The following is a 25079-nucleotide window of genomic DNA, read 5'->3' on the forward strand; positions in this document are numbered from 1 at the left end:
ATGGGGCTCAGGGGAGGGAGTCTTAGATCATAAATGTCTTATTAAAAAAAAATTTTTTTTTAAAGATTTTATTTATTTGACAGACAGAGACCACAAGTATGCAGGGAGGCAGGCAGAGAGAGAAGGAGGGGAAGCAGGCTCCCCGCTGAGCAGAGAGCCCTATGCGGGGCTCGATCCCAGGACCCTGGGATCATGACCTGAGCCGAAGGCAGAGGCTTTAACCCACTGAGCCACCCAGGTGCCCCTCAGATTTTTTTTTTTTTAAAGATTTTATTTGAGGGGTGCCTGGGTGGCTCAGTGGGTTAAAGCCTCTGCCTTCGGCTCAGGTCATGATCCCAGGGTCCTGGGATCGAGCCCCGCATAGGGCTCTCTGCTCAGCGGGGAGCCTGCTTCCCCTCCTTCTCTCTCTGCCTGCCTCCCTGCATACTTGTGGTCTCTGTCTGTCAAATAAATTTAAAAAAAAATCTTAAAAAAAAAAAGATTTTATTTGACAGCACAAGCAGGGGGATGGGTAGAAGGAGAGGGAGAAGGAGGATCCTCGCAGGGAGCCTGATGTGGGCCTCAACCCCAGGGCCCTGGAATCATGACCCACGCTGAAGGCAGTTGCCCTTCTTCAAATTGTATTTGAAAAGCAAGAGAGAAATCTTGGTAGTTTGTCATTCAGCTCAAATACTAACTCTCAGTGAGACATACAGGTAGGCATGAGACCATTCAAGAACACAGCAGCCAGCTGAGGTGCCTGCGTGGCTAAGCTGGTTGAACATCCAGGTCTTGATCTCAGGGTTGTGAGTTTGAGCCCTGCACTGGGTTCCATGCTGGGTGTTCTGGGTTAAAGATGAGTTGTTGTTTTTTTTTTCTTCTATCCCTCATTTCCCGTCTGGCTATTTTTTGGTCCTCAGATCTTTAAGGCTGCTGAAGGAGGGAGGGCTCATCTTCTGTAACTTCATGTGAATGGGGTTGTAGAGCTATCCCTACCTATGGGACGAAAATCATCCCTACGGAGGGCCACTGCTGCAGAGTCCAGATGGCGCGTGGGGGTGGACTTGTTCTGAGTACTAAGGATCATGTTCTGGCTCGGTGAAGGAGTCAGGAACTGCTTCCACGTTTCTGGACTACAGGAGAGAACAAAGTGAAGAGAACACACTGGGATTATCATAACGAAAAGAAGAAGAACAATGTGATGACCCTTTATTGTGGGCTGTAGCCCACCTCCTGACCTGGAGTGTAACCAGTCACAAAGAGCACCAGTTTGATTACTCATATCAGTAAGTAACCCTGTTCTATTTGTTAGTATCTGAAAGAATTCTGCCTTAGTAATAGCATATATTCCTTTTTATGCTGCTTTTAAGACCTCTAATGCCATTCTACTTTGTAGAACTGCTTTATGCATTTGGGTCATTTCAGTGTTTAATACTGTAATGCTATTTTGAGAATCATTTAAGGCCTTCAGTGTGCACTGACCAAGGGCTTCCACGGGCCATATGCCATTTTCTAAGCCTGATGGAAGAAAAATAGAGGTCAGATGTCCAGACCCAATGGAACATGGGTCTTGTCTGTCAGTGCTGGGAGCCCATCCCTGGATTGGCATATTATCTGAAGGTAAGAGGAAGGTCTCTTATGGTCTGGAGAGTTCCATGTAATATTTTCCATAGGCGGCAAGAAACACATTCTTAGTAATGGAAATATCCCTGTGTGTGCTGGTACTGAGGTGATGCATCACATGGGCTATGTACTGATGCAAATAATGCTTATCTGTACCGTGTAATGGAGCAGACCACTAAGGGCGGCCTGGAGTGCTTGGTAGGGGCAGTAAACCATAAATCCGGTAAGAAGATTGGTTGTGTAGCTCAGCATAATGTGCCCATTGTAAAAAAAAAAAAAAAAAAAGAAAAAAGTTTAGGTATGGTATGCACATCTGCTAAAACTTTGGATACACAGGAATAGTTGTCTGGGACATATGCATGTCATTTAGTCTCAGTATTAGCATTAATAATTTCCTCTTTGACTGGCAGGGTATCAATGGCCGTTAGGTTTTGGAGGCCCACTTTTCAAATTTGTGGGTGGCTTCGTGTTGCGTTTGGTTAAAAGTGGCCCCTGTCTGCTTGGCAAAAGCCCCTACTTACAATGTGACATTGACAGAGGTATCTCCTGGGGCAAATGTGGGTGAAGGATAAAACCATCAAGAAGCCCTCTTTGCCTTGCCTAGCCTTTACAATATCCTAGGAATGAGGAATTGTGGGCAAGTGGGAGAGGACTGGTCTCTAGAGAGAAGGGCATCCCTAAGTGCATTCTCCAATCATGAAGCAAGGTGAGGCCATCTCTTATCTCTACTATTTCATACTTAGCCCCATGGAGTGGGGTAACGCTCTGATTTTTTTTTTTTAAGATTTTATTTATTTATTTGACACGAGAGATGACAAGTAGACAGGCAGCCAGAGAAAGAGAGAGAGAGAGAGAGGGAAGCAGGCTCCCTGCTGAGCAGAGAGCCTGATGCAGGACTCCATCCCAGGACCCGGAGATCGTGACCTAAGCCGAAGGCAGCGGCTTAACCCACTGAGCCACCCAGGCGCCCTAACGCTCTGATTTTTTTTTTTTTTTAAGACTCTACTTATCCATTTGACAGACAGAGACCACAAGTAAGCCGAGAGGCAGGCAGAGAGAGAGAGGTGGAATCAGGCTCCCCACTGAGCAGAGAGCCCGATGCGGGGCTCGACCCCAGGACCCTGGGATCATGACCTGAGCCGAAGGCAGAGGCTTTAACCCACAGAGCCACCCAGGCGCCCCTAATGCTCTGATTTTTAAGGAGCAATTTTGTCATGCCAGCCACAGTGAAGTGCTCAAGGTGATAGGAGAGTCACACAATTGCTGGGGAGTCCATCCCCTCATCCTGCTGTCTGAATCATCATAGGCCCACAGGGTCCTTTTTATTATCCCCACAGAGTAACAATCAGGGAAACTGTTTACATGGGAGCTCTTAGAGCAATCTCTCTGAAGTTTACCTCAAGTTGTCTAGCTTAGGCAAACGACAACATTGAAAGTTGAAACCAGACTTCAACATCCATAAGGATACCATACTGGAACGGTTTTTCTAAATTCACTCTTATTTCCAGAAATAGCCAAATCAAAACTAATTAGTGTTAAAACAAGCCCAGTTTTAACTAACTTGGTCCAATTATTCACATAAGCTCATCAAGAACAGTGACTGATCATTATAGGTCCTTATAAAAAGTTCCAAGTAAAGCAGACTTTAAAGGAATCTCTAGATTGAACTCAAGGCCAGAGACAAGCCAAATTCTCCTCATCGGACCTGCCTGCAATTCCTGTTGATTTGAGTGAATTTCTCTTCAGATGCCCAAAATATGCTGCGATTCTTGCACCCTCCAGGAAGGGACATTCCTTACTCACCTGGAAAGGTCGCTGGGAACTCTGCAAGCAAGGAATCAGGCCGACAGTTCCAAGAGGCTCCCTTGGCTCTGTAAGGTCAATCTTAATTCCTTAAAGCGGTCTGGTCACATCTGAGGTGATGCATTTCTCTCTCAAGTAAGACATTCCAGTCAAAGCCTTGGTAATGTAACCAGTCTTTCAAACGGTGTCCTGTTAGGAGAGCAGATTTTTATTTAACTTACACAAGTAACTGTAATTGCCACAGAAGGAAGAATACTCAGTTTCTAGACTGTGGAGGGTGGGGGAAAAAAATTAAATGTTTCAATTTGTTCACGAAGGATATTTTATCATTTTCCTCAATTCATCCAGTCCTATATTAGTTTTTGTTTGAACGTGGCTTTTCCATTATTTCTGGAAATTCTTACCTAGCTCAGTTTTTATTTTGAATATACCAAAAACCATTATTTGTCAAAAGTTCCCTTTATGAATCTCTTTGAAGAAGAAACACATTTTGCAAGAGCATCAAATGAGGGGTGGCTGGCTCTTGATTTTGGCTCAGGTCCCTACAATTGAGCCCCACATCAGGCTCTGAGCTCAGCAGGGAATCTGCTTGAGGATTCTTTGCCCCTCCCCCTGCTCTAGACTAAATCTTAAAACTATAAATGACAAACAAAAAACCAAAACCACCCCAAAAAACCAACCCTCAAATGGACATGGTTGAAGATCTGAAAGTTCACTATAATGCAACTGACAAGGAAATCTGGTTATTTCTGTGACATAACATGTCAATCATTTATGTAGTGGCCTTATACTAGGACATAGTAAAACAAGGAACTTCATATATTTTCTAGGCTAGTTATAGCATTTACCCATATAATACAACCTAATGCTCATCACTGTTGGTTTGACAGTGCTTTCCAAGTAACTGAAAATACCAAATAAACAAGCCTGATTAGTCAAAAAGACTTTATGTGCCATTTCAAATCTTGGAGTTTGTTAAACACCTCAGAAAGTGTTAAAGCACATACCCAAACAGGATTATAGATCATTATACATTTAATATTTATATCAAAAATACTGTTTTTATTTGAATTCCAGTTATTTAACATACAGTGTAAGTTTCAGCTGTATAATCCAATGATCAACACTGCCATCCAACCCGTGGTGCTCCTCACAAGCAGTGCACTTACTTCTTCATCCCCATCACCTCACCCGCCTCCAATCTGATAACCATCAGTTTCTTCTCTTTGTTTCTCTCCCCCTAGTCCCTCCTTTGTTTTGCTCTGTAAATTCCGCCTGAGCAAAATCATCCGGTATTTGTCTTTCTCTGTGACTTATCTCACTTAGCATTATACTCTCTAATTCCATCATGTCATTGCAAAGGCAAGATTTCAATCTTTTTTTTTTTATGGCTGGGTAATAATTCATTACACACACACACACACACACACACACCCCTTCTTTATCCATTAATCAGTCAGTGGACACTTGGGCTGTTCCAATATTTTGGCCACTGTAGATAATGCTGCTATAAATATCGGACTGTCTGTATCCCTTTGAGCTACTGGTTTTTGCTTTCTTTGGGTAAATACCTAGTAGGTAGGGTATTTATTTTTAACTTTTTGGGGAACCTCCCTACTGTTTTCCAGAGTATCGGCACCAGAAAAAAATAAACTTTATTAAAACAAAGATTGTTTTAGAGGCAAGGAAGGACATTACTATAATAACAAGTGGATATAACAATTGTTAATATTTATGCACCCAATACTGGAGCACCTAAAAACATAAAGCAAGGATTTACAGACCTAAAGAGAGAAACTGATGGTAATACAGCAGTAATAGGGGGTCTTTGAAACTCCCGTTTCCATCAATGGATAGATGGAGGCAGAAAATCAATAAGGAAAATAGTCTTTGAAGGAAACATTAGACCAGATGGACAGAATATATATTCAGATCATCCCGTCCCAAAACAGAGTATACATCCTTTTCAAGTGCACATGGAATGTTCTCTAGACTAGAACATAAATCAGGCCCCAAAACAAGCCTCAATAAATTTAAGGAGACTTCACTCCTAGCATGTATCTTTTCTGATCATAATGGTATGAGACAAATCCCATCAAAGAAGGACTGGAAAAAAAAAAAAAACAAGCATAGGGAGACTGGACAACCTACCCATGGTTCAAGGAAGCAAGCCAAGAAGAAAAGAAAAAATACATGGAGGCAAATGAAAATGAAAAGAAAACAATAGTGCAAGATCTTTAGGATACAGAGAAAGCAGTTCTAAGAGGGACGTATATAGCACTACAAGCCTAATTCGAAAGAAAAAAAAAAGGCTCAAGTAAGGTTCCATGGGCGTAGAGGAAAAGAAAGTATAATGATCAGAGCAGAAATAAATGAAAGAGACTAAAAAAAGAAAAAGTAGGGGGAAAAAGTCAGGCCCTCCTCCCCCTGAAGACCAGTGCAAACTCTGCCAACACAACCCTTGACCTCGACCCTCGGCACAGGGCACGTTTCACAAGCAAAGGACTGTGTACCTTGTTAAAATGCGCCTCTCCCCTGCTGGGAACCAGACCGTGCACACAGCAGGCAAGAAGAACCTCGCAGACAACCGGATCTGAGGAAGGTGGTGCCCAGGACTCAATCGCAGAACAAGCACAGCACACACAGGAGACACTCTGAAGTGCCAGGCCCCAGGGAACAGGGGACACAGCACTGCATTACTGGTCCTATTCTTCAGAAGGCTGCTATCGCTAAGAGTGAGAAAAGTGGCTGGCGTTCCTCACACATGCACAACAAAAAGAGGAGACACAGAAATATGTCCCAAATGAAAGAATAGGACCAAATCATAGCAACAAATCTAAGTGAAATGGATATAATATGCCTGATTGACTCAATCAAGTGTGGTAACATCTGTATTATGGGGATGTTAGAGAAGGGGACAGAAAATTTATTTGAATAATAGCTGAAAACTTCCCTCATCTGGGAAAGGAAAACAAATCTAGGAGGCACAGAGAGCCCCCAACAAATTCACAGAAGAAGGTGCACACCAAGACACACAGCAATTAATGTGGCAAAAATATAGTGACAAAAAAAATTTCAAAGCAGAAAAAAATCACCTATAAGGGAAACTCGAAAAGCTATCAGCACAGTTTCCAGTAGTCACTTGGCAGCTCAGAAGGGAGTGGCATGATATACTGAAAATGCTGACAGGAAAGAAGTCTGCAGCCAAGAATACTCTGTTCAGCAAGTACATCATTCAGAATAGAGGGAGAGAGAGTTTCACAGACAAAAATGAAAGGCCTTCCCAACCACTAAACTAGCCCTGCAAGAAATACTAAAGGGAACTGTTTGGAAAGGCCAGACTGAAAGTGATAGTACAAAGGGAGGAAACACAAAAGCAGTAAAAATAAGTATTTCTGTAAAAGCCAGTCAAGGGACCCATGAAAGGATGCCAAATATGACACCATATGTGTAAAACATAGCAGGCAGAGGAGTAAACAATATATTCATACTTAAGTAACTATCAACTTCATACAGATGCTATTACGCAGAAGATGTTACGCAGAAGATGTGTGGAAACCTGATGGTAACCACACACACAGTAACACATATGCAAAGAATAAAGAGAAAGGAACACAAGTTATCACTAAAGGAAGCCAACAAACCATGAAAGAGCAAAAGAGGAAAGGATTAGAGAAAAATCTACAGAAACAACCTCAAAACAAGTAACAAAATGGCAATAAATACACATCAATAATGGGGCATCTGGGTGGCTCAGTGGTTAAGCCTCTGCCTTCAGCTCAGGTCATGATCTCAGGGTCCTGGGATCGAGTCCCACATCAGGCTCTCTGCTCTGCAGGGAGCCTGCTTCCTCCTCTCTCTCTCTCTGCCTGCCTCTCCACCCACTTGTGATCTCTCTCTGTCAAATAAATAAAATCTTTAAAAAAAAATACACATCAGGGGCGCCTGGGTGGCTCAGTGGGTTAAAGCCTCTGCCTTCAGCTTAGGTCATGATCCCAGAGTCCTGGGATCGAGCCCCACATGGGGCTCTCTGCTCATCGGAGAGCCTGCTTCCTCCTCTCTCTCTCTGCCTGCCTCCCTGGCTACTTGTGGTCTCTGTCTGTCAAATAAATAAATAAAATCTTTAAAAAAATATATACATCAATAATTACTTTGAGTGTAAACTGACTAAATGCTCCAATCAAAAGGCAGAGGGTGGTAAGCGAATACAAAACAAGACCCATCATAATGCTGCCTATAAGAGACTAATTTCAAACCTAAACACAACTGCATTTGGAAAATGAGGGGATGGACAAGATTTATCATGTAAATGGATGTCAAAAGAGAGCTGGGGGTGGGAGTGCCTGGGTGGCTCAGTCAGTTGAGCAGCTGCCTTTGGCTCAGGTCATGGTCCTAGGGTCCTGGGATCGAGCCCCACATCAGGCTCCCTGCTCAGTGGGGAGCCTGCTTCTCCCTCTCCCTCTGCCTGCCACTCTGTCTACTTGTACTCTCTGTCAAATAAATACATGAAGGAAATAATATTAACACAATAATAGTAGGGGATGTTAACATCCCACATACCCTGATGGACAGATCATCCAAACAGAAAATCAGTAAGGGAACACTGGCTTTGAATGATACTCTGGACCAGATGGATTTAACAGACATACCAAGATCACTGCATCCTAAAACAGAATGAATACACATTCTTTTCAACTGCACATGGAGCATTCTCTAGAATGGGACACAAGTCACAAATCAAGGTCACAAAACAAGTCTGAATAAATTTTTTAAAAAATTGAAGTCATACCATGCATCTTTTCTGACCACAACATTACAAAACTAGAAATCAACCACAAGAAAAAAGCTGGAAAGACACAAATACATGTTAAGTTAGATGCTACTAAACAATGGATGGGTCAACCAAAAAAATAAAATTGTATGAAAACAAACCACAATGCCCCCAAATCTTTGGGATGCAGCAAAAGCGGTTCTAAAAGGGAAGTTTAGAGCAATACAGGCCTGCCTCAAGGGGCAAGAAAAGTCTCCCACAACCTAAGTTTATACCTAAAAGGAGCTAGAAAAAGAAGAAACAAAACCCAAACCAAACTCAAGGAAGGAAATAATAAAGTTAGAGCAGAAATAAATGATATATAATCTAAAAAAATAGATGAAACTAGGAACTAGCTCTGAAAAGACCAATAAAACTGGTAATCTTCTAGACAGACTCAAGAGTGAAAGACAGAGACAGAGGACTCAAAATCACAAATGAAAGAAATAACAACCAACACAACAGATTTTTGTTGTGTTGTCCAGTTGTTGCACAACTTTAACAGATTATTATGAAAATCTGTATGCCAACAAATTGGACAACTGAGAAGAAATGGATAGATTCCTAGAAGCATAGAACTTAGCAAAACTAAAGCAGGAAGAGAAAATTTGAACAGACCAATTACCAGCAACGAAAGTTAATCAGTAATATTAAAAAATTCCCCAAAACAGAAGTCCAGGACCAGAGAGCTTCACAGGTGGATTCTATCAAACATTTTAAAATTAATACCTATTCTTCTCAAACTGTTCCAAAAACAGAGGAGGAAGGCAAACTTCCAAATTCATTCTACAAAGCCAGTATCACCCAGATACCAAAACCAGATAAAGGCACCACAAAAAAAAAAAAAAAAAAAAAAAAAAGAGAGAAACACAGGCCAATATCCCTCATGAACACAGATACAAAAACCCCAACAAAGTATCAGCCAACTGAATCCAACAGTATATTAAAAAAATCATTCACCACAATGAAATGGGAATTATTCTTAGGGTGCAAGAGTGGTTCAATATTGGTGAGTCAAATCAACAGGATATTTCACACCAATAAGAATAAAAACTGTATGATCACTTCAATAGATACAGGAAAACCACCTCACCAAGTACAACATCCATCCATGATAAAACCCTCAACAAAGTAGGTTTAGAGGGAACACAATGAAGGCCATATATGAAAAACTCATAGCTAACATCATATTCAATGGGAGAAAACAGAGCTTTTCTCCTAAAATGGGGAATAAGCAAAGATGTCCAGTCTCACTATTTTTATTCAACACAGTACTGGAAGTCCTAGCCACAGCAATTAGACAACAAAGAAATAAAAGGCATCCAAACTGGTAAAGTAGTAGTAAAACTATTTGCAGATGAGATGATACTATATGTATAGAAAACCCTGAATACTCCAAAAATCCATTAGAACTGAAAAATGAATACAGTAAAGTCATAGACTACAAAAATCAATGTACAGAAACCTGCTGCATTTCTATACATTAATAATGAAGCAAAGAAAGTGAAATTAGGGAAACAATCCCATTTACAATTGCACCAAAACCAGTAATATATCTAGGAATAAATTTAACCAAGGAGGTGAAAGACCTGTAGTCTGAAAACTGTTGAACACTGATGAAAAAATTAAAGACAATGCAAAGAAATGGAAAGATATTCTGTGCTCATGGACTAGAAGAAGAAATATTGTTAAAATGTCTATATTACCCAAAGCAGTGTATAGATTTAATGCAATCCCTATCCAAATACCAACAGCATTTTTCACAGCACTAGAACAAACAATTCTAAAATTTGTATGGAAGCACAAAAGACCTCAAATACTCAAAGCAATCTTGAAAAAGAAAAAACTGGAGGTATCACAATTCTAGATTACAATGTGGTAGTAATTAAAACAGTATGGTATTGGCATAAGACAGACATGTGGATCAATGGAATAGAATAGAAAACCCCAAAATAAGCCCATGGTTAAACAGTTAATTAATCTTCAACAAAGGAGAAATGAATATACAACAGAAAACAGTACCTTCAACAAATGGTGTTGGAAAAACTGGACAGCTACATGTAATCGAATGCAGTGGGACCACTTTCTATCATTATACACAAAAAAAAAAGTCAAAATGAAGATGTAAATGTGAGACCCAAAACCATAAAACTCCTAGAAGAGAGCATAGGCAATAAATTGGTTGGACACTGGCCATAGCAACATTTTTCTAGATATGTCGCCTGAGGCAAGGGACATAAAAGCAAAAATAAACTACTAGGACTACATCAAAATAAAAAGTTTTCCTAAAGTAAAGGAAACCATCAATAAAAGGCAACCAACTGAATGGGAGAAGATGTTTGCAAATGACATCCAGTAACAGGTTAGTATCCAAAAATATATAAAGAACTAATAAAACTCAACACCCTCCCCAAACAAATAATTTTAAAATGGGCAGAAGATATGAACAGCTATTTCTCCAAAGACACACAGTTGGCCAACAGATATATGAAAAGATGCTCAACATCACTCATCAAGGAGTTGCAAATCAGAACTACAATGAGGTATTACCTCATACCTGTCAGAATGGCTTAAATAAAAAACACCATCAACAACAAGTATGGGCAAGGATGTGGAGAAAAATAAACTCTCTTGTACTGTTGATGGGAATACCAACCAGAGTGGCCACTGCAAAAAACAGAATGGAGGTTCCTCAAAAAAATTAAAAATAGTATTACTGTATGATTCTGGAACTGCACAACTGGGCATTTAACCAAAAAACCCAAAAACACTAATTCAAAGGGATACATGCACCCCCATATTTACTGCAGCATTATTTATAATAGCCAAACAATGGAAGCAGCCCAAGCATCCACTGATGATGAATGAATAAAGAAGATATATATGTAGAATGATTATTCAGCTATAAAAAGAATGGAATCTTGCCATTTGCAACAACATGGATGTAGCTAGAGAGAATAATGCTAAGGGAAATAAGTCGGCCAGAGAAAGACAAATACTATATGATCTCATTCACATGTGGAATTAACAAATGAGCAAAGGGGGAAAAAGGGCAAAACAGACAAACCCTTAGCCAGATTCATCAACAAAAAAGAGAAAAGGATCTAAATAAATAAAATCAGAAGAGAGAGAAGTAACAACTCACACCAGAGAAATACAAAAGATTGTAAGAAAATATTGTGACAAATTATATGCCAACAAATTGGACAACCTAGAATAAAGGGATATATTCCTAGAAAAATACAACCTTCCAAAAATGAACCAGGAAAAAAAATAGACCGCCTGAACAGACCAATTCCTAGTAGTGAAATTTAATTGGTAATCAAAAAATCACCAAAAATAATTGTTCAGAACCAGAGGGATTCACAGGTAAATTTTACTACTCATTTAAGGAAGAGTACAATTATTTTCAAACTATTTGAAAAAGAGTAAGGAAAGCTTCCAAATTCATTTCATGACACCAGTATTATCCTAATACCAAAACCACAGGCATCTCTCTCTCTCTCTCTCTCTCTCTCTCTCACACACACACACACACACACACACACACACACAATCTACAGTCCAATATCCCTGAAGACTTTTGCATCTATGAGGAAGAGAGATGGAAAAAAACAATATAAGCCAACTGTATACAATAATACAGTAAAAAGATCATTCACTGCAGATCATGTGGGATTGACTCCAGGGATGCAAAAATGGTTCATTATTTGCAAAAAACAATCAGTGTTATACACCACATCATCAAAACAAAGGATTAAGATCATATGATCATCTCAAATGCTGCAGAAAAAGTATTTGACAAGATTCAGTGTCAACTCATGATAAAAGTCTGAACAAAGTGGGGTTAGAGGGAACATACCTCAATATAATAAAGGCCATATATGAAAACCCACAGCTAACAGAATACTTGGTGAAAGACAGAGATTTCTATGTAAGGTCAGGAACAAGACAAGGATGTCCACTCTCACCACCATTATTCACCACTGTACTGGAAAGTCCTAGCCACAGCAATCAGACAAGAGAGGAGGTACATCCATCTCTTGGTAAAGTAGAAGTTAAACTGTCACTATGTGCAGACTGTATGATATGATACACAGAAAATCCTGAAGATTCCACCAAAAAACTATGAGAAGTGATAAATGAAGTTAGTAGAGGGGCAGGATACAAAATTAATACCCAGAAATCAGCGGCATTTCTATACACTGATAACAAAGTAACAGGAAGAGAAATTTTAAAAAATACCATCTGCACTTGTACCAAAAAGAATAAAATACCCTGGAATAAAATTAACTAAAGAGATGAAAGACCTGTGCTCTGAAAACTAAAACATGGGTCAAAGAAACTGAAAATGCACAAATGGAAATATATTCTGTGCCCATGGACTGGAAGAATATTGTTAAAATTTCCATTATACCCAAAACAATCTAGAGATTCATTCAGTGCAATCCCTATCAAAATTCTTACAGCATTTTTCACAAAAACGAATAATGCTGAAGTCTGTATGGAATTAAAGAAAACCCCAAAGAGCCAAAGAAATTTTGAGAAAGAACAAAGATGGACGTATCCAAATCCCAGATTTTAAGATACACTACAAAGAGCAGTACTCAAAACAGTATGGTACTGGCATGAAAACAGACACAGAGATCAATGGAACAGAATAGACAGTCAATAGACAGAATTGACAGAATAGACGGTCAATGTATCCATGACAAAAGAGACAAGAATATACAACAGGGGGAAAGACAGTGTTTTCAACAAATGGTGCTGGGAAAACTGGATAGCTACATGCAAAGCAATGAACCTGTACCAATTTCTTACAACTTATATAAAAATAAACTCGAAATGGATTAAAGACCTAAGTGACACCTGAAACCATAAACATCCTAAACGAAAACACAGGTAGTATTTTATCTGAACACTGGCCATGGTAACATTTTTCTAGATAGGTCTCCTAAGGCAAGGGAAACAAAAAAATGAACTATTAGGACTACATCAAATGCTTCTGTAGAGCAAAGCAAAACAATCAATAACAAAATGGCAACTTACTGAGTGGGAAAAAGTATTTGCAAATGATGTATCTAGTAAGGGGTAGTATCCAAAATACATAAAGAACTTATACAACTCAATGCCAAAAAAAAAAAAAAAATCCAATTACAAAATGGGCAGAGAACATGAACACTTTTCCAAAGATGTCATACGGGTGGCCAACAGGCACATGGGAAGACGCTCAGCATCACTCATCAGGGAAACGCAAATCAAAACCACAATGAGAGATCACCTCACACCTGTTAGAATGGCTAAAATCAAAGACACAAACAATAACAAGTGTTGGCAAGAAATAAGAGATGGCAAGAAACACTTGTGCACTGTTGGTGGGAATCTAAAATGGTACAGGCAATGGAGAAAACAGTATTAAAGTTCCTCAAAAAGTTAAAAATACCATATGAGGGGCACCTGGGTGGCTCAGTGGGTTAAAGCCTCTGCCTTCGGCTCAGGTCATGATTCCAGGGTTGGGATCAAGCCCCACATAGGGCTCTCTGCTCAGCGGGGACCCTGCTTCCCCCTACCCCTCTCTGCCTGCTTGTGATCTCTGTCAAGTAAATAAATAAAATCTTTAAAAAAAATACCATATGATGCAGGAATTCCACTACTGGGTATCTACCCATAGTAAATGAAAACACTAACTGGGAAAATATATGCACCCCTATGTTCACTGCAGCATTATTTATAATACCCAAATTATAGAAGCAGCCCAAGAGTCCATCAATAGAAAAATGGAGAAGGAAAATGTACTGTATGTATTTACATTTATATACATATGTGTGTGTATATATTTAAATACAGGGAACCCGGATGGCTCACTTGGCTAAGCATCTGCATTTGGCTCAGGTCATGATCCCAGGGTCCTGGGAAATCCCTGCTCAGCAGGGAGTCTACTTCTCCCTCTCCCTTTGGTGCTCCCTGTTTGTGCTCTCTCGCAAATAAATGCTTTAAACATACACCTACATGGATACTAGACTATGTATATATAAAAAGGATGACATCATTCCATTTGAGACAACATGGACCTAGAGGTTATTGTAAGTGAAGTAAGTCAGACAGAGAAAGACCAATATCCTATGAAACCACTTGTATGTGAAATCTGAAGCAAAACAAAAACCCAAATTCACAGATATAGAGAACAGCTTGTTGCCAGAGAATGGGCACATGCTGGATGGGGGAGGGGTGTGTGTGGACAAAAATGGGTCACAGTAGTCAAAAGGTACAAACTTCCAATTATAAAGTCATGTGGACATTATGCACAGCAGGGCCACTATAATTCAAATATAGGCATACCTTGGAGATAATGCATGTTTAGTTCCAGATGACCACAATAAAGCGAATATCACAATAAAGTGAATCAAATAAATCTGTTTTCCAGTGCAGACAGAAGTTATGTTTGCACTACAGCCTATTAGGTGTCCAATAGTATTAGATCTAAAAACATTACATACCTTGATTAAAAATATGGTATTGCGGGGCACCTGGGTGGCTCAGTGGATTAAATCCTCTGCCTTCAGCTCAGGTTATGATCCCAGGGTCCTGGGACTGAGCCCCCTGTCGGGCTACCTGCTCCGCAGAGAGTCTGCTTCTCCCACTCCCACTCCCCCTGCTTGTGTTCCCTTGCTGTGTCTCTGTCAAATAAATAAATTAATTAAAAAAGATACTGTATTGCTAAAAATAAATGCTAATCATCACTTGACCTTCCACTGAGTCCTAATGACTGATCACAAGACCACCCTAATTAATACAGTAATAATGAAAAAGTTTGCAATATTTCCAGAGTTACCCAAATGTGACACAGAGACATGAAGTGAGCAACTGCTGCTGAATAATGGTGCAGAGAGAGTTGCTCAAGGCAGGGCTGCCACAAACCTTTAATTTTTTAAGAAATGCATTATCTATGAAGTACAATCAAGTTAAGCACAATAAAACGAATTGTGCCTATACTGTATTACATATTTGAAAATTGTTAGAGTAAATCTTCAAATTAAAAAAAAATTTTTTTTACCTCTGTATGGTGATGGAAGTTGATGAAGCTGTCTGTGATGATCATTTTGCAATATATACAAATATAGAGTCATCCTGTACACCTGCAAGTAATGTAATACCCTATGTCAATTATACCTCAATTTGAAAAAAAAACTAATTACGTCTGTTAAGTATTCTGAACACTTTATATATTTGCCTTTGTCTTGATAATGAATTGGGGAGGGAAGCAATTGTCGGGAATTTGTGCTTCTTTTAATATAATTTACAGCCCATTTGATGCAGGTGAGAGAGGGGAGTAAATGTAGTAAGAAACAATGAAAGTACAGAGCAGTGATCTGAGCAAACTGGAGCACCAAGAATGCTTAGACTCAAGAGAGAAAGTGGTCTCTTGCAAAATCACCAGAGAGATAAAATTTAAGTTGGGCATTGAAACATTTTAACTAGCAGTGACAGGGGGTGGGTGAGAAAGGTGGTTATTACTGGGGAAATGCCATGAATAAAAATTTGCTGAGGAAGGATAGCGTGAATCCAAGGAACAGTGTGACAGACTGGCAGGAATATTAGGGGAAGTGAGGGAAAGCCCTCTAGGGATTTAGACTGATTCCACTATAGGCCACAAAGACACCATAAAGATTCTTCAACAAGGACATATCTCTGAGAAGTATCTTACTAGTTACTTCAGGTAGCAGAGTTGCAGATGGATTTAGTATGTAAGGATGAAATGTGTTAAAGTGGAAGGCGGGTTTTAAGCTTACAAGGGAATGTCAGGTTATAAAGTTATAAGGGAATGGCTTCTAGAGTAAGAATGGAAAACATTTGTATTAATAGAAACAACAGACTTCTGGGAAAGATGGAGATCCTAAGCTCACCCTGTCCCACCATATACCTAGGTAACACTCACATCAGTGTAAATAGCCCAGAAAATGACCCAAAGACTGGCAGGACAGACCCTCCAGAGCTAATCACAGAGGAAGAGGCCACATGGAAAAATGGTAGGAAGGGTGGAGATGCAGCCTGGAACCAACCTGAGCCAGGAGACTGTCTGTGGGAAGGAGGACACTGTAAGCACAGAGAAGGGAAAGAAGCAGACCCCACACCTGGCACCCCACACATGGGGGACTTGCACTGGGAAGATGAGTCCCCATACATTTGCCTTTGAAAGCCAGAGGGGCCTAAGAATCAGTGGGGCTTAATATCCAGAACTTAAAACATCAGTGGCTCAGCTCTGGGAGAGTGGGAGGGGTGATAGGAAACTGAGTCTCCACCCTTAAAGAGACAGCATAAGGAAGAACCCTGCTGAGATACACCAAAAAATGGCAGTTTGAAAAAAAACTGCCTGGAGTACATGGGAAGAAGATTTATTTACTAATCTCAGAGCATACCCTGGAAGGGCAGGGATCTTTGGGCAACTTCTCCAAGAATGAAACAGCTTGTGGGCACTATTTAGCTCCCCTGCCCCCAAGCCTAGATACATGGACAGCTATGGGAACGAGAGCAGCACAAACTTCTCCACCTAGCTTGCTAACACGTGCCCCATTCCCCTGAAGTCTATGGCATACTCAACCTCTCCAACACCCTCCTATCTCCTAGTTCTTCAAAGTGGCTCCAGATCCCTTCCCACAGATCTGCACAAACCTGGCTAACAGCAGGCCCCACTCCCACACTCTCCTGTGCTCCCACATGAACCACCCTCTGTAGGAGTTCTCCAAAGCAGTGTGACAAGCATGGCATTGTACAGGCAGTCCTGACGGTGGCTAAAGTGACTCCTGCCCTGGGGAGAGGGGAAGATAACCACACTCACCAGCAGTACCAGCAGTGGGCTGACTGCAGGCCCCTCTCAACAAGGAAGGCCTCAAGGGACAACACAGTTTGGTAACTGCAGCTCTGGCAAACTTCTGGTCTAACCCAGCTCAAGCTGAAGATGGCTCTAGACTGGGCCATTAACAATACAGGGACCAAACCCTGCCCCAAAACTGTCAAAAAGAGCCACTGCAGATGACTGGACTAAAAGGCAAACACAGCTCAACCACAACACTAGGGCACACACAACACACAGAAGAGACAGCCTTAAAGTGCCAGATTCTGGGATGCAGCGGACATTACACTGCACAGCACTACAGAACTACTTCTTCATAAAGTCACTACCTCCAAGAGCAGGAGACATAACTGACTTTCTTAACACACAGAAACAGACACAGAGCATTAGACAAAATGAGAAGACAAAGGAATGTGTCCTAAATGAAAGAACAGGTCAAAAATCACAGCACGAGAAGAGAACTAAACAAAAGGGAGATAAGCAATATGCCTGATAGAGGATTTAAAGTAATAGTTATAAAGATACTCACTGGACTTAAGAGTGGAGGATCTCAGTAAGACCCTCCACAAGAGACAGAAAATATAAAAAAGAACCAGTCAGAGATCAAGAACTCAGTAACTGAAATGGAAAATACGCTAGAGAGAATAAAGAGCAAACCAGAGGAAGCAGAAGAACAAATCAGCTACCTGGAAGACAGAGCAATGAATGGAGAGCAATCCAGCTCAATAGGAGAAAGAAAAAATAATAAAAAATGGGAATAGATCAGCAACATCACTGAGCACAGAAACATCTGCATTATAGGGATCCCAGAAGGGGAAGAGGGAGAGAAGAGGGTAGAAAATGTATGTGAACAACAGCTGAAAATTTCCCAAACCTGAGGAAGCAAACAGAAATCCAGATCCAGGAGGTACAGAGTCCCCAGCAAAATCAACCCAAGAAGAGCCACCCCAAGACACATAGTAATTAAAGTGGCAAAAAGTGGTGCTCAATAGAGAATTTTAAGATGAGCAAGAGAAAAAGAAAACATGCTAACATGTGCCCCACCCTCAGCAGAAAACCTTTGTAGGCCAGAAGAAAGTGGTATGATACATTCAAAGTGCTAAAAAGAAAAACCGTGCAAGCAAGAATACTCTACCCAGGAAGGCTACCATCCGGAATTGATGAAGAGATAAAAAATTTCCCAAACAAAAGTTGAAGGCATCACCACCAAATAAGTCCTGTAAGAAATGTTAAAGGGGGGGCGCCTGGGTGGCTCAGTGGGTTAAGCCGCTGCCTTCGGCTCGGGTCATGATCTCAGGGTCCTGGGATCGAGTCCCGCATCGGGCTCTCTGCTCAGCCAAGAGCCTGCTTCCCTCTCTCTCTCTCTCTCTGTCTGCCTCTCTGCCTACTTGTGATCTGTCAAATAAATTAAAAAAAAAAAAAAAAAAAGAAATGTTAAAGGGGACTCTTTGAGCCTAAAGGAAAGACAATAAGAGAAGAAAAGTACAAGTGCAAAAGCAGTAAAATATGCCTATGTACAAAAAAATCAGTCAATGGTTTCACAGAATCAAAGGATATACAGTATGACACCATATAGCAAAATATGGGGGAGGAGAGTAAAAATTTAGTGCTTTTAGAGCTGGTTCAAACTTTAATGACCATCAACTTAATGTAGACTGCTAGATGCATACTATATTATATATAAACCTAATGGTAACCGTTAAGTGAAAAACTGGTAATAGATATGCAAAAAAATAAACAGAAAGGAATCCCAGTTTATCACTAAAGAAATCCAGCCAATCAGGAGAGAAGAGAACAAGGAATAGAGAAGAATTACAAAAATATCTATAAACAAGTAACAAAATGGCAGGAAGTACACATCTATCAGTAATTACTTGGAATGTAAATGGACTGAACTCTCAAAAGACACAGGGTGACAGAATGGATTAAAACAAAAGCAAGACCTGGGGCATCTGGGTGGCTCAGTCAGTTAAGTGTCTGCCTTCAGCTCAGGTCATGATCCCAGGTCAAGCCCCGCATCAGGCTTCCTGCTCAGTGGGAAGCCTGCTTCTCTGTCTCCTGTCCCCCCTGCTTGTGTTCCCTCTCTGTCAAATAAATAAATAAAATCTTTAATGGAAAAAAAAAAAAAAAGGGCAAGACCTATGCTGCCTGCAAAAGACTCATTTCAGACCTAAAGACATAGACAGCAAGTAAAGGGATGGAGGTGCCTGGCTAGCTCAGTTGGAGGAGTACATGACTCTTGATCTCAGCGGTTATGAGTTTGAGCCCCACGTTGGGTGCAGAGATTATTTAATAAATAAAACTTAAAAAAAAATGTGAGGGTGCCTGGTGGCACAGTCGGTTGAGGTTTTGACTCTCGGCTTTGGCTCAGGTCGTGATTTGGGGGTCTAAGATCAAGCCCCAAGTCAGGCTCTGTAATCAGCCCAGAGTCTGCTTGGGGTTCTCCCTCCCTCTCCATCTGCCCTTCCCCAAACCCTGCTCTAAAAAAAAAAAAAAAAAAAAAAAGGTGAAGGGTTGGAAAATCATTTATCAACCAAACAGAGGTGAAAAGAAAGCTGGTGTCGTAATACTTGTATCAAAAAAAATAGACTTTGAAAGTAGCACAATAATAGTAGTGCACTTTAACATCCCATTTACATAATTGGTTAGATAATCTGAACAGAAAAATAACCAGGAAATAGCTCTTAATGACACAAGGACCAGATGGATCTAACATATATTCAGAACATTCCATCCTAAAACAGCAGAATACACATTCTTTTCAAGTGCGCATAAAACATTCACCAGGGTACATCACATGTTAGGCCACAAAACAAGTCTCAACAAATGCAAAAAAATGAAGTTGTATCATTCATCTTTTCCAAGCACAATGGTATTTAACTAGAAATTGGCTACAGGAAAAAAATCTAAAAAGAACACAAAAATATGGAAGTCAGACAACATGCTACTAAACAATGAATGGGTCAACCAAGAATTGAATTAAAAAAATACATGGAAACAAATGAAAATAAAAACAATAAGCCAAAATCTTTTGGATGCAGCAACAGTTACTCTAAGAGGGAAGTTTATAGCAATACAGGCCTCCTTCAAGAAGAAAAATCTCAAATCAACAACCTAATCGTACCAAAATTAAGTAGAAAAAAAGTAACAAACAAAACCCCAAACCATAGAAGAATAAAGATTAGAGCAGAAATAAATGAAACAGAAACTTAAAAAAAAAAAAAAGATCAATGAAATCAGGAGCTGGTTTTCTGAAAAGATTAACAAAAGCCAGACTCCTAAAGGGAGAGAGCAGGGAGGGGGAATGAGCACACAGTCAAAATCAGAAATTAAAGAAGGCAGATAACAACCAATACCACAGAATATAAAAGATTATAAGAGAATATTATGAGAAATTATGTGCCAACACATTGGACAAAGTAGAAAAAATGGACAAATTCCTAGAAACATATAAACTACCAAAATTGTGTCAGGAAGAAGTGGAAAATTTAAGCAGACAGATTACTAGCAGTGAAACTGAATCACTATTAAAGAACTTTAAAGAAGTCCAGATCAGAGGGGTTCACAGATGAATTCTAACAAACATTTAAAGAACTTAATACCTATTCTTCTCAATCTATTCCAAAAGATAGAAGAAGCAGGAAAATTTCCAAATTCATTCTACAAGGCCAGCTGTCACCCAGACACCAAAACCAGATAAAGACCCTACAGAAGGTAAAAAATAATTCACCACAATCAAGTGGGATTTATTCCTAGGATGCAAGGGTGGTTCACTATCTGCAAATCAATCAATGGGATACTTCACATCAACGCGGATAAAAACCCTATGATCACTTCAAGAGATGCAGGAAAAGCATTTGACCAAGTACAACACCAACACTCATCCATAATAAAACCCTCAACAAAGGAGGTTTAGAACATAACGTAATAAAGGCCATATGTGAAAAACCCATAGCTAGTGCAAAACAGAGTTTTATCTCTAAGCTCAGGAACAAGACAAGGATGTCCACTCTCACCACTTTTTTATTTTTTATTTTTTTTTAGATTTTATTTATTTATTTGACAGAGAGAAATCACAAGTAGACAAAGAGGCAGGCAGAGAGGGAGAGAGGGAAGCAGGCTCCCTACTGAGCAGAGAGCCCGATGCGGGACTCGATCCCAAGACCCTGAGATCATGACCTGAGCTGAAGGCAGCGGCTTAACCCACTGAGCCACCCAGGTGCCCTACTTTTTTAATTCAACATTAACAACTGGAAGTCCTAGCCACAGCAATCAGACAAGAAATAAAAGGCATCCAAATTAGTAAAGTAATAGGACTCTATTTGCAGGTGACATGATACTATATGTAGAAAATCCTAAAGACTCCACCAAAAAACTACTAGAACCGCTAAGTAATTCAGTCAAGTTGCAGGATACAAAATCCATATATAGAAATGTACTGCATTTCTATTTGGCAATAATGGAAGTAGCAGGAAGAAAAAGACAATAGTCCATTTACAATTGCACCAAAAATACCTAGGAATAAACTTAAAAGGAGGTAAAAGGAACTATAAAACACTGAAGAAAGAAACTGAAGATAACACAAACATATGGAAAGATATTCCATGCTCATGGACTGAAAGAATAAATATTGTGAAAATGTCCATACTACCTAAAGAAATCTACAGATTTAATGTAATCCCTATCCAAATACTGACAGCATTTTTCACAAAAGTATCATAAATAACTCTAAAATTTGCGCAGATCCATGAAGATAGGCAAAAGCAATCTTGAGAAAGACGAACAAAATTGGAGCTATCACAATCTCAGATTTCAAGATATACTATAAAGCTTAGTAATCAAAACAGTACGGTACTGGCACAAAAAACAGACACACAGACCAACAGAACAAAGAGCCCAGAAATAAAACCATGATTATATGGTCAATTAATTTATGACAAAGGAGGCCAGAATATGCAATGGGAAAAAGGCTCTTCAATAAATGGTGTTGGGAAAACTGGACAGCTACATGCGAAGAATGAAACTGGACTTTCTTACACCCTAACAAAAATAAGCTCAAAATGGACTTAAGACCTAAGTGTGAGACCTCAAAGCATAAAGTCCTAGAAGGGGAAGGCCTGGATGGCTCAGTTGGTTAAGTGTCCAACTCTTGGTTTTGGTTCAGGTCATGATCCTGGGGCCATTAGACTGAATCCTATGTTGGGCAGTGTTCTTAACGGGGAGTCTGCTTGGGATTCTCCCTCTCCCTCTTCCTCTGCCCCTCCCCCCATGCCCATGAACACTCTCTAAAATAAGTAAATCTTTTAAAAAAAATCCCAAAGGAGAGCACGGGCAGTAATTGCTCTGACACTGACTGTACCACCTTTTTTAGATATTTCTCCTGAGGCAAAGGAAACAAAAACTATTGGGACTACATCAAAATAAAAAGCTTCTGCACAGCAAAGCTAACAACAAAACAAAGACAACCTACAGAATGGAAGAAGATATTTGCAAACCAATAATGATTTAGTACCCAAAATATTGAAGAACATATACAACTCAACACCAAAAAAAGCGAATGAGCCAATTAAAAAAATGGGCAGAAGACATGGACAGACATTTCTCCATAGAAGACATCCAGATGGCCAAGAGGCATATGAAAAGATGCTCAGCTTTCCTAATCACCAAGGAAAAGCAAATGTAGACCACAATGAGAGATCACCTCACACCTGTTAGAATGGCTAAAATAAGAAACAAGAGGAATGCCTCGGTGATGCAGTTGGTTGAGTGTGACTCTTGGTTTCAGCTCAGGTCGTGATCTCAGGGTTGTGAGATCGATCCCCATGTTGGGGCTCCCGTGCTCAGCATGGAGTCTGCTTAAGACTGTCCCTCTTTTTCTCCCTTTTCCCCTCCCCCCATTCCAGGCACAAGCAAATGCATATTCTCTTCCTCAAATAAATAAATTTTTAAAAAAAGATTTTATTTATTTATTTGACAGAGATCACAAGTAGGCAGAAAGGCAGGTAGAGAGAGAGGAAGGGAAGCAGGCTCCCTGCTGAGCAGAGAGCCCAGTGTGGGTTTGATCCCCGGACTCGGAGATCATGACCTGAGCCAAAGGCAGAGGCTTAACCCACTGAGCCACCTAGGCACTCCTCAAATAAATAAATCTTAACAAAAACAAAAACAAGAAACATCAGTGTTGGTGAGGATGTGGAGAAAAAGAAACCCTCTTTCACTGTTGGTGGGAATGCAAACTGGTTCAGCCACTGTGGAAGATAGTATGGAGTTCTCCCCCAAAAATTAAATACAGAACTTTCATATGCTCTAATAATTCCACTATTGGGTATTTTCCCAAAGAATACAAAAACAATAAAGACACATGCACCCCTATGTCTATTTGCAAAACTCAAGATATGGAAGCCACCCAAGTGTTCATCAATATATACCACATCTTCTTTATTCATTCATATTCATATATGCACATACATACACACAACAGACTATTACTCAGCCATAAAAAAGAATTAAAATTTTCCATTTGCAATGACAGGGATGGATCTAGAAAGTATAATGCTAAGGGCAATAAGTCCGTCAGAAAAACAAACACCACATGATTTCACTCATATGGAAGTTAAGAAACACAACAAATGAACAAATAAAAAAAAGAGGCAAAAAACCAGACTGTTAAATACAGAGAACAAACTGATGTTACCGGAAGGGAAGGTGAGTGGGAGAAATGGGTGAAATAGGTGATGGCCTATATTAAGAATATACTCAACCGGGGCGCCTGGGTGGCTTTGCCTTCGGCGGAGGTCATGGGTTAAGCCTCTGCCTTCAGCTCAGGTCATGATCCCAGGATCCTGGGACTGAGCCCTGCATCGGGCTCTCTGCCCAGCTGGGAACCTGCTTTCCCCTCTCTCTGTCTCTGTGTACTTGTGATCTCTGTCAAATAAATAAACAAAATCTTTAAAAAAAAAAAAAAAGAATACACTCAACCATGAGGAGCACTGAGTTATGTATACAACCATTGAACCCCTATGTGGTACTTCTGAAACTAACACTGGAGGTTAATTATGCTGGCATTAATATAATAATGATTGAGGGAAAAAAAAACCTAAAGAAACTCAAGAAAGAAAAAAAAATACAAAGATTACACCCTGGAAGTAATTGCTGTATGAGTTGGAAAAACCAGGTGGGAGGATTATGGGGGTGAATAGGGTCCTAAAAGACTTCAAATTTACAGGGAAGATACAACTGGAATAAAACTGGGTTTGAAGCAAACAACATTAACCCTAAGTGCCCATCTAGATTCTAAAAATGCAGGGGAAACCTGAGAGAAGATACTAACAAATACACTACTCTTCCAAGTAGACAACAGATCAGGCAAAAATTCGAGGGACCCACTCCTGTACAGGCTGATGGGTAAGATTCTCACTTGGAAATGCACTTCAACCCAGCATCCCAAGAGTGCCTTGAACTGTCCCATTCATCAGTAGCACATCCTCCAATCATCGTCCTCTTAGGAGTCCTGGCTAGTTTACGGAACAACCGTCCACAAGCTAAAAACAAGGAGACTATGTCTTGGTCTTGTGGCTAGAGTCAAGAACACTCCCCCAAACGGGAACACCTTGTCACTAGCACTGTCAGTGAACGCTCACCTTTAGGATATTGTTTCTTACCACAGATGATTAACAGATGTATCTAGTCTTTGATTTACTCCAAGAAACTGACAGGCCCTAAGGTTAAATTACAGTTTGAGCAATGACGCCTCCTAAAATGCTAGTGGAAAAAAGAAAGTGCTGGAAGAAAAGAAGGCCATCAACCGAAATCAAGGAGTTTTCCAGTACATGGAAAGTATCACACCCATTCACTACCTATACAATTGGCCAAGAAAAGAAAGTGAGAGGGGTGCCTGAGTGGCACCCAGTGGGTTAAGCCTCTGCCTTCGGCTCAGGTCATGATCTCAAGGTCCTGGGATTGAGCCCCGCATCAAGCTCTCTGCTCAGGGGGGAGCCTGCTTCCCACTCTCTGCCT

At 40.2% G+C, this 25079-nt stretch overlaps 1 protein-coding gene across 2 annotated transcripts in view; it reads right to left on the minus strand.

Moving 5' to 3' along the window:
- Positions 1-537: 537 nt before the first annotated feature.
- Positions 538-25079, minus strand: part of BCL2L10 (BCL2 like 10) — a 41586-nt gene continuing 17044 nt past the window's right edge. Inside the window, exons 3-4 of one of the 2 annotated variants that reach the window (XR_007128597.1) lie at positions 3406-3594; positions 538-1107 (exon numbers count right to left, since the gene is read on the minus strand). Coding sequence is in view for 1 of the 2 variants with exons in the window: in XM_047736502.1 (XP_047592458.1) it covers positions 15339-15351 (13 nt within the window). In the remaining variant the exon portion in view is untranslated. Of the gene's footprint in view, positions 1108-3405; positions 3595-15275; positions 15352-25079 lie in introns of those variants that run through there. The other variant, XM_047736502.1, reaches the window with a different exon arrangement.

Source organism: Lutra lutra, chromosome 7, assembly GCF_902655055.1.
Source record: "Lutra lutra chromosome 7, mLutLut1.2, whole genome shotgun sequence".
NCBI classification, from domain to species: domain Eukaryota; kingdom Metazoa; phylum Chordata; class Mammalia; order Carnivora; family Mustelidae; genus Lutra; species Lutra lutra.